This window comes from Catharus ustulatus, chromosome 1, assembly GCF_009819885.2.
Source record: "Catharus ustulatus isolate bCatUst1 chromosome 1, bCatUst1.pri.v2, whole genome shotgun sequence".
NCBI lineage: Eukaryota > Metazoa > Chordata > Aves > Passeriformes > Turdidae > Catharus > Catharus ustulatus.
The window spans coordinates 164,984,278-164,994,111 of NC_046221.1; the positions used below are offsets into that span (position 1 = coordinate 164,984,278).

At 62.8% G+C, this 9,834-nt stretch overlaps 3 protein-coding genes across 3 annotated transcripts in view; 2 read left to right on the forward strand and 1 right to left on the reverse strand.

Moving 5' to 3' along the window:
- LOC116999522 (NAD(P)(+)--arginine ADP-ribosyltransferase 2-like) overlaps positions 1 to 9,834 on the forward strand; it is a 703,496-nt gene that overhangs the window by 254,483 nt on the left and 439,179 nt on the right. The gene's annotated exons all lie outside the window — the stretch shown is intronic.
- LOC116994645 (erythroblast NAD(P)(+)--arginine ADP-ribosyltransferase-like) overlaps positions 1 to 9,834 on the reverse strand; it is a 284,339-nt gene that overhangs the window by 143,690 nt on the left and 130,815 nt on the right. The gene's annotated exons all lie outside the window — the stretch shown is intronic.
- On the forward strand, positions 395 to 9,736 carry LOC116999241 (cytochrome c1, heme protein, mitochondrial-like). Its single transcript, XM_033065662.2, has 7 exons — positions 395 to 520; positions 2,369 to 2,565; positions 4,627 to 4,753; positions 6,278 to 6,435; positions 8,136 to 8,296; positions 8,815 to 8,915; positions 9,357 to 9,736. The coding sequence occupies exons 1-7, from the start codon at positions 395 to 397 to the stop codon at positions 9,459 to 9,461; spliced, it is 975 nt and encodes a 324-aa protein (XP_032921553.1). The 3' UTR covers positions 9,462 to 9,736.

Here is a 9,834-nt window from a genome sequence, read left to right on the forward strand (position 1 = left end):
GACTGACAGAGCCATGGACAGAGCTAGGGACAGACACAACCCTGGACAGACAGACTGACAGACAGAGCACTGGACAGAGCCAGGGACAGACCCCAATGCCCCCCCCGAGGTGTCCCCGCTGTGTCCCCACCCGGCACTGGGACCCCGAACTGGGGGAACTGGGAGGGGGCTGCAGGGGGCGGGGCTTTTATGGGCGTGGTTTTGTACAGGGGCGTGGTTTACTGAGGGGGCGTGGCCTATCCCCTCGCGCTTTTCCCGCCCTCCGCCAGGGGGCGCCGCAATTAAAAAAACCTCCAACCACTGCGGTAGGGTCACGTGTCCATCTGTGACGTCACTTCCTCCTTCCCCTGACGTCACTTCCGGGGCGTCGCGGCGCGTCCCCTCGACCTCGGCGATGGCGGCGCTGCGGGGCCTGCGGGGCCTGCCGGGGCTGCGGCGCCTCCCGGGCCCGCCGGGGCCCGGCCTCGCTCCCCGCGCGCTGCTGCGCCCGCGGGGCTGCCCCGACGGCGGCCCCGGCACGGTGAGTGCGGCCCGAGCGCCGCGGGAAGGTCACGGCGGGCGGCGGGGCGCGGGCCCGGGGCCGCCCCTCAGAGCCGCGCTCCGCCCGGGGAGCGGCCAAGGGACGCGCTTCGTCCCGGCCAAGGGGCCCGGGGTCCGTCTGCCCTGCTCGGGAGTGCTCCGTTACCTCCCCCGGTGTCCCTCGGTGTCCTCCAGCTCTGCCCGGGGTGCTCCGTTACCTCCCCCGGTGTCCCCCGGTGTCCCCAGCCCTGCCAGGGGTGCTCCGTTACCTCCCCCGGTGTCCCCGGTGTCCCTCAGCCCTGCCCGGGGTGCTCCGTTACCTCCCCCGGTGTCCCCCGGTGTCCCCAGCCCTGCCCAGGGTGCTCCGTTACCGTCCCCGGTGTCCCCCGGTGTCCCCCAGCCCTGCCCGGGGTGCTCCGTTACCTCCCCCGGTGTCCCCGGTGTCCCTCAGCCCTGCCCGGGGTGCTCCGTTACCGTCCCCGGTGTCCCCCAGCCCTGCCCGGGGTGCTCCGTTACCTCCCCCGGTGTCCCCGGTGTCCCTCAGCCCTGCCCGGGGTGCTCCGTTACCGTCCCCGGTGTCCCCCAGCCCTGCCCGGGGTGCTCCGTTACCTCCCCCGGTGTCCCCAGCCCTGCCCAGGGTGCTCCGTTACCGTCCCCGGTGTCCCCCGGTGTCCCCCAGCCCTGCCCGGGGTGCTCCGTTACCTCCCCCGGTGCCCCCCATCCCTGCCCGGGGTGTTCCGTTACCTCCCCCGGTGTCCCCAGCCCTGCCCGGGGTGCTCCGTTACCTCCCCCGGTGTCCCCAGCCCTGCCCGGGGTGCTCCGTTACCTCCCCCGGTGCCCCCCAGCCCTGCCCGGGGTGCTCCGTTACCTTCCCCGGTGTCCCCCAGCCCTGCCTGGTTCCATCGTTACCGTCCCCGGTGTTCCCGGTGTCCCCGGTAGCTCCCCGAGCCCCGCCCGGTGCCCCCGGTCCCTTTGCCCGTCCCGCCCAGTGTCCCCGTTACTGTCCCGGTGCCCCCGTTACTGTCCCGGTGTGCCCCGCCCTGCCCTTGGCCGTGTCCTCTGCCCGCCCTTCGCGCTGTTCCCGCTCTTCCCTTCCCGGCATTTCTGCTATTCCCGGGATTCCCGCTGTCCCCGTGTCCCCCACAGGTGTCCCTTTGACCCCAACAGGTGTGTCTGTGACCCCCTGATCCCTGCTGTGTCCCCCCCAGGTGTCCCTGTGTCCCCTGAACCCCCCAGGTGTCCCCTGACCCTACCCTGTGTCCCCCCAGGTGTCCCTGTGTCCCCTGACCCCCCCAGGTGTCCCTGTGTCACTCCAGGTGTCCCCCTGACCCACCCCCGTGTCCCCTCAGGTGTCCCTGTGTCCCCCCCGTATCCCCCCAGGTGTCTCTGTCCCTGTGTCCCCCCAGGTGTCCCTGTGTCACCCTAGGTGTCCCCTGACCTGCCCTGTGTCACCCCAGGTGTCCCTGTGTCCCCCCCCGTGTCCCCCAGGTGTCCCTGTCCTCCCAGGTGTCCCTGTGTCCCCCCAGGTGTGCTTGTCCCTCCCTGTCTCCCCCACGTGTCCCTGTCCCCACCAGGTGTCCCTGTTCCCCCCTGTCCCCCCAGGTGTCTCCCCCAGGTGTCCCTGTCCCTGTGTCCCCCTCAAGTGTCCCTGTCACCCCAGGTGTCCCTGTGTCCCCTGACCCCTCTGTGTCCCCCCTCAGGTATCCCTGTGTCCCCTGACCCCTCTGTGTCCCCCCCAGGTGTCCCTGTCCTCATTCCCAGGCCGTTCCCGGTCCCGCCGTGCCCTGGCGGCCCTGGGGGTCCTGTCCCTGTGTCCCTGTGTCCCCTGACCCCTCTGTGTCCCCCCCAGGTGTCCCTGTCCTCATTCCCAGGCCGTTCCCGGTCCCGCCGTGCCCTGGCAGCCCTGGGGGTCCTGGCCGGGGGGGGGTCCCTGGCCCTGGCGCTGTCCCTCGGGGGGAGCCCCCTGAGCGCGGGGGAGCTGGAGCTGCACCCCCCGAGCTTCCCCTGGAGCCACGGCGGGCCCCTGTCCGCCCTGGACCACGCCAGGTACGGGGGGGAGGGAAATGGGGGGGTTGGGGGGTCCTGGAGGGATTTGGGGGGGTCCTGGGAGGGGTTTGGGGAGTCCTTGAAGGGTCCTGGGGGGTGTTTGGGGGTCCTGGAGGGGGTTTGGGGGGGCTGAACCACTCCAGGAATGGGGGTCTGGGGGGTTTGGGGAGTCCTGGGGACCCATTTGAGGGGTCCTGGGGGGTTTTGGGAGGGTCCTGGCGGGGGGTTTGGGGGGGCTGAACCACTCCAGGAATGGGGGGAGTGGGGGTTTAGGGGGCTCCTGAGGGGGTTTGGGGAGTCCTGGGAGGGTCCTGGTGGGGTTTGGGGGGGTCCTGGGGGGCGTTTGGGGATCCTGGGAGGGGTTTGGGGGGTCCTGGGGACCGTTTGAGGGGTCTTGGGGGGTTTTAGGGGGGTCCTGGGGGGATTTTGGGGATCCTGGGAGGGTCTTGGGGGGTTATCCCAGGGGATTTGAGGGGTCCTGGGGGGATTTTGGGGGGGTCCTGGGGGGGTTTTGGGGGTGCTGGACTACACCAGGCAATGGGGCAGGGGGGAATTGGGGGGGATTTTGGGGGTCCTGGGGGGCTTTAGGGGGGTCGTGTGGGGATTTGGGGATTTTTTGAGATGTTTTTGGGGGTGTCTGGACCATACCATGTGCTGGGGGTGGGGGAGCTGCAGAGATTTGGGGGGTCCTGGTGGGGGGTTTGGGGGGGCTGAACCACTCCAGGAATGGGGGGAGTGGGGATTTTGGGGGGGTCCTGGGGGGCTTTGGGGATGCTGGACCGTTCCAGGTAATGGGGCAGGGGGGAAATGGGGGTGTTTGGGGGGTCCTGGGGGGTTTTGAGAAGTTTTTGGGGGTCCCTGGACCATACCATGTGCTTGGGGGGGAGCTGCAGAGATTTGGGGAGTCCTGGGGGTCCCTGGACCATACCATGTGCCATGTGGGGGGAACCTGCAGAGAGTTGGGGGGGGTTTGGGGGTCCCTGGACCATACCATGTGCCACAGGGGGAGCTGCAGAGATTTGAGATGTTTTTGGGATCCCTGGACCGTACCATGTGCCGAGGAGGGGGGAACCTGCAGAGATTTGGGGGTCCTGGGGTTTTTTTGGGGTCCCTGGACCGTACCATGTGCTGGGGGGAGCTGCAGAGATTTGGGGGGGCTCTGGGATGGTTTTTGGGGGTCCCTGGACCGTACCATGTGCAGGGGGGGTCCTGGAGGGTCTGACCCCCCTTTCCCACAGTGTCCAGCCTCGTTTTGGGGTGATTTGGGGTTTTTGGGGTCCCTGAGCCCCCCTCATTCACCCCACAGTGTGTGCAGAGGGTTCCAGGTGTACCCCAGGTGTGTGGGGGGTGATTTTTGGGTTATTTTAGGATGATTTTGGGGTGATTTAGGTTTTTTTTTCTCCCCCCTCAGTGTCCCCAGGGTGTTCCAGGTGTACCCCAGGTGTGTTTAGGATTGTTTTTGGGATGATTTAGGATTATTTTGGGTTTTTTTCTCCTCTCAGTGTGCGCAGGGGGTTCCAGGTGTACCCCAGGTGTGTGTGGGATATTTTAGGTTTATTTAGGATGATTTTGGGTTATTTTGTGTCCCCAGCGTGCACAGGGGGTTCCAGGTGTGCCGCCAGGTGTGTTTGATGTGATTTTGGGATGATTTAGGTTTATTTACAGTTATTTTTGGGTCTCTCTCTCCCCAGTGTGCGCAGAGGGTTCCAGGTGTACTGCCAGGTGTGTGTGGGATATTTTAGGTTTATTTAGGATTATTTTGGGTTTTTTTCCCCTCAGTGTCCGCAGGGGGTTCCAGGTGTACCCCCAGGTGTGTTTAGGATTATTTTTGGGGTATTTTAGGATTATTTTGGGTTTCTGTCCCCTCACAGTGTGCGCAGAGGGTTCCAGGTGTACCGCCAGGTGTGTTTAGGATTATTTTTGGGATATTTTAGGATTATTTTGGTTTTTTTTCCCCTCAGTGTGTGCAGAGGGTTCCAGGTGTACCGCCAGGTGTGTGTGGGATGGTTTAGGTTTATTTAGGATGATTTAGGGTTATTTTGGGTTTCTGTCCCCTCACAGTGTCCGCAGGGGGTTCCAGGTGTACCGCCAGGTGTGCTCCGCCTGTCACTCCATGGAGTTCGTGGCTTTCCGCAGCCTCATCGGGGTCACCCACACCGAGGCCGAGGCCAAGGCGCTGGCAGAGGAGGTGACAGCTCAGTGACACCCCTGTCACCCCTGGGACACCCAGTGACACCCCTGGGACAGCCCTGTGTCACCTCTGTCACCCCTGGGACACCCCTGGGACACCCCAGTGTCACCTCTGTCACCCCTGGGACACCCCTGGGACACCCCTGGGACACCCCAGTGTCACCTCTGTCACCCCTGGGACACCCCTGGGACACCCCTGGGACACCCCAGTGTCACCTCTGTCACCCCTGGGACACCCCTGGGACACCCCTGGGACACCCCAGTGTCACCTCTGTCACCCCTGGGACACCCCTGGGACACCCAGTGTCACCTCTGTCACCCCCAGTGTCACCTGCAGTGTCCCTGTCCCTGTGCTGCTGTCCCCAGTGTCCCTGTGCTGCCATTCCCAGTGTCCCTGTCCTGCTGTCCCCAGTGTCCCTGTGCTGCCGTCCCCAATGTCCCCACCCTGCCATCCCCAGTGTGCCTGTGCTGCCATCCCCAGTGTCCCTGTCCCTGGTGTCCCCACCCCGCTGTCTCACATGTCCCAGTGTCCCTGTCCTGCTGTCCCCAGTGCCCTGATGTCCCTGTGCTGCCACCACTGGTGTCCCTGTGTCACCTGTCCCTGTCTCACCTGTGCAGGTGGAGGTGCAGGATGGCCCCGATGAGAACGGCGAGATGTTCATGGGGTCCCTGTGTCACACCTGTCCCTGTCACTGTGTCCCCTGTGTCACACCTGTCCCTGTGTCACCTGTCCCTGTGTCACCTGTCCCTGTCTCACCTGTATCTCACCTGTGCAGGTGGAGGTGCAGGACGGCCCCGATGAGAACGGCGAGATGTTCATGGGGTCCCTGTGTCACACCTGTCACACCTGTCCCTGTGTCCCCTGTCTCACCTGTCCCTGTGTCACACCTGTGTCTCACCTGTGTCTCACCTGTGTCTCACCTGTGTCTCACTGCCCAGGTGGAGGTGCAGGACGGCCCCGATGAGAACGGCGAGATGTTCATGGGGTCCCTGTGTCACACCTGTCCCTGTCACTGTGTCCCCTGTGTCACACCTGTCCCTGTGTCACCTGTCCCTGTGTCACCTGTCCCTGTCTCACCTGTCCCTGTCTCACCTGTATCTCACCTGTGCAGGTGGAGGTGCAGGACGGCCCCGATGAGAACGGCGAGATGTTCATGGGGTCCCTGTGTCACACCTGTCCCTGTCACTGTGTCCCCTGTGTCACCTGTCCCTGTGTCACCTGTCCCTGTGTAACCTTTCCTTGTGTCACACCTGTCCCTGTGTCACCTGTCCCTGTCTCACTGCCCAGGTGGAGGTGCAGGACGGCCCCGATGAGAACGGCGAGATGTTCATGGGGTCCCTGTGTCACCTGTCTCACCTGTCCCTGTGTCACCTGTCCCTGTCTCACTGCCCAGGTGGAGGTGCAGGACGGCCCCGATGAGAACGGCGAGATGTTCATGGGGTCCCTGTGTCACACCTGTCACACCTGTCCCTGTGTCACACCTGTCACACCTGTCCCTGTGTCACCTGTCTCACTGCCCAGGTGGAGGTGCAGGACGGCCCCGATGAGAACGGCGAGATGTTCATGCGGCCGGGCAAGATCTCCGATTATTTCCCCAAGCCCTACCCCAACCCCGAGGCCGCGCGGGCGGCCAACAACGGCGCCCTGCCCCCGGACCTGAGCTACATCGTCAATGCCAGGTGAGGGAACAGGTAACAGGGTACAGGTGTGGGGTACAGGTGTGATACTGGGGTCACCCAACAACGGCGCCCTGCCCCCGGACCTGAGCTACATTGTCAATGCCAGGTACGGTACAGGTGTGCTGAACAGGTACAGGTAATGGGGTACAGGTGTGATATTGGGGTCACCCAACAACGGCGCGCTGCCGCCTGACCTGAGTTATATTGTTAACGCCAGGTGAGGATACAGGTACAGGTAATGGGGTACGGGTAATGGGGTACAGGTACAGGTGTGGGGTACAGGTACAGGTGTGGGGTACAGGTACAGGTGTGCCATTGGGGTCACCCAACAACGGCGCCCTGCCGCCTGACCTGAGCTACATCGTCAATGCCAGGTGAGGGAACAGGTAATGGGGTACAGGTAATGGGGTACAGGTACAGGTGTGCCATTGGGGTCACCCAACAGCGGCGCCCTACCGCCTGACCTCAGCTACATAGTGAACGCCAGGTGAGGGTACAGGTACAGGTGTGGGGTACAGGTACAGGTGTGATATTGGGGTCACCCAACAACGGCGCCCTGCCATCTGACCTGAGCTACATTGTCAATGCCAGGTAAGGGTACAGGTACAGGTGTGATACTGGGGTACAGGTACAGGTATGAGATACAGGTAACGGGGTACAGGTGTGCTATTGAGGTACAGATAATGGGGTACAAGTACAAGGAATGGGGTACAGGTAATCAGGTACAGGTGATTAGGTACAGGTAGAGGTGTGGGGTTCAGGTACAGGTAATGGGATTGGGGTACAGGTACAGGTAATGGGGCACAGGTACAGGATTGGGGTACAGGTAACAGGGTACAGGTACAGGTAATGGGGTACAGGTACAGGTGTGCCATTGGAGTACAGGTACAGGTACAGGTGTGCTGTTGGGGGTTCAGGTACAGGTGCAGGTGTGCTATTGGGGCTCTGGGTGATTTTTGGGGTTCTGGAGTCTCCCTGTGAGCTCTGATCACACTGATCCTGTTATTGGTCAGTTATTGATCCCTGTGACTGATCAGTTATTGATTCTGTTATTGATCCCACTGATCAGTTATCAGTTATTGATCAGTTATTGATTATTGATTTGCAGGCACGGCGGTGAGGATTACGTGTTCTCCCTGCTGATGGGGCACTGTGACCCCGTTATTGATTGGTTATCAGTTACTGATCGGTGATCAGTTATCAGTTATTGATCAGTTATCGGTTATTGATCAGTTATCGATTATTGATTATTGATCGGTTATTGATCCCCAGGCACGGCGGCGAGGATTACGTGTTCTCCCTGCTGACGGGGCACTGTGACCCCGTTATTGATCAGGGATCAGTTATTGATCAGTTATCGATTATTGATCAGTTATCGATTATTGATCGGTTATTGATCCGCAGGCACGGCGGTGAGGATTACGTGTTCTCCCTGCTGACGGGGTACTGTGACCCCGTTATTGATCAGGGATCAGTTACCGATCAGTGATCAGTTATTGATCAGTTATCGGTTATTGATCAGTTATCGGTTATTGATCAGTTATCGGTTATTGATCAGTTATTGATCCGCAGGCACGGCGGTGAGGATTACGTGTTCTCCCTGCTGACGGGGTACTGTGACCCCGTTATTGATCAGGGATCAGTTATTGATCAGTGATCAGTTATTGATTATTGATCAGTTATCGGTTATTGATCCGCAGGCACGGCGGCGAGGATTACGTGTTCTCCCTGCTGACGGGGTACTGTGACCCCCCCGCGGGGGTGGCCCTGAGGGAGGGGCTCCATTACAATCCCTACTTCCCGGGCCAGGCCATCGGCATGGCCCCGCCCATCTACGACGAGGTGCTCGAGTACGACGACGGTGAGCGGGGGCTGGGGGGGAGGGGGGATTTGCGGGGGGGCTGAGGGGAGTCTGATGGGTCCTCGGAGGGGGGGTCTGAGGGAATTTGGGGGTCTGAGGGGATCTGGGGGGATTTGGGGGTCCTGGGGGGGGATCTGGGGGTGGGTCTCAGTGGGGTCTGGGGGTGCCATCAGGGTCTGGGGGGTTCAGGGGGGTCTCAGTGGGGTTTGGGGGTGGTCCCAGCAGGGTCTCAGGGGGGGTCCCAGCAGGGTTTGGGGAAATTCAGGGGGATCCCAGCAGGGTCTGGGGTCTCAGGGGGGGTCCCAGCAGGGTCTGGGGGGGTTCAGAGGGTCCCAGCAGGCTCTGGGGTCTCAGGGGGTTCCCAGCAGGGTCTGGGGTCTCAGGGGGGTTTTGGGGGGGTCCCAGCAGGGTCTGAGGGGATTCAGGGGGTTCCCAGCAGGGTCTCAGGGGTCCCAGCAGGGTGTGGGGTCTCAGGGGTTTCCCAGCAGGGTGTGACCCCCCCTTTTTTCCCCCCCCAGGGACCCCCGCCACCATGTCCCAGATCGCCAAGGACGTTTGCACCTTCCTGCGCTGGGCGGCCGAGCCCGAGCACGACCACCGCAAGAGGATGGGGCTCAAGGTGGGGCTGGGGGCTCAGGGAGGGGCTGGGGGCTATGGGGAGCTCAGGGGGGGCTCAAGGTGGGGATGGGGGGCTTAAAGTGGGGCTGGGGGCTTGGGGGGAGCTCAAGGTGGGCTGGGGGGGCTTAAAGTGGGGCTGGGGGCTCAGGGTGGGCTCAGGGTGGGGCTGGGGGACATGGAGGGGCTCAAGGTGGGCTGGGGGGCTTAAAGTGGGGCTGAGGGCTCAGAGTGGGGCTGGGGGCTCTGGGGGAGCTCAGGGTGGGGCTGGGGGGGCTCAAGGTGGAGGCTCTGGAGGGGTTTGGGGGTCTCAAGGTGAAGCTGAAGCTTTGGGGGAGCTCAAGGGGGGTTGAAGACTTTAAAGGGCCTCAGGGACCCCCCGTGTGCCCCCCTGACCCCCGTGTGACCCCCTGACCCCCGTGTGACCCCCCCATGTCCCCCCCAGCTGCTGCTGCTCTCGGGGCTGCTGGTGCCGCTGCTCTGGTACGTCAAGAGGCACAAGTGGTCGGTGCTCAAGAGCAGGAAGATGATTTACCGGCCCCCCAAGTAGGGCCTGGCACCCCCACCCCGGGGCTCCGGGCCCCCCCCCTCCCCAATTCCCAGCCCCCCGCTCCGGGGGGGGCAGGGAGGGGCTGGGACCCCCCCCAGGAGGGGCATTGGGGGGTCCTGACATCCCCCTCGTGTTCAACCGACCCCAACCTCGGCCCTGGGGGGGCTGCAGGGCTGGGAATAAACTGTGGGGTCACAGGAATGGTGTGGGGCTGGAATAAACTGTGGGGTCACAGGAATGGTGTGGGGCTGGAATAAACTGTGGGGTCACAGGAATGGTGTGGGGCTGGAATGAACTGTGGGGTCACAGGAATGGTGTGGGGCTGGGATAAACTCTGGGGTCACAGGAATGGTGTGGGGCTGGAATAAACTAT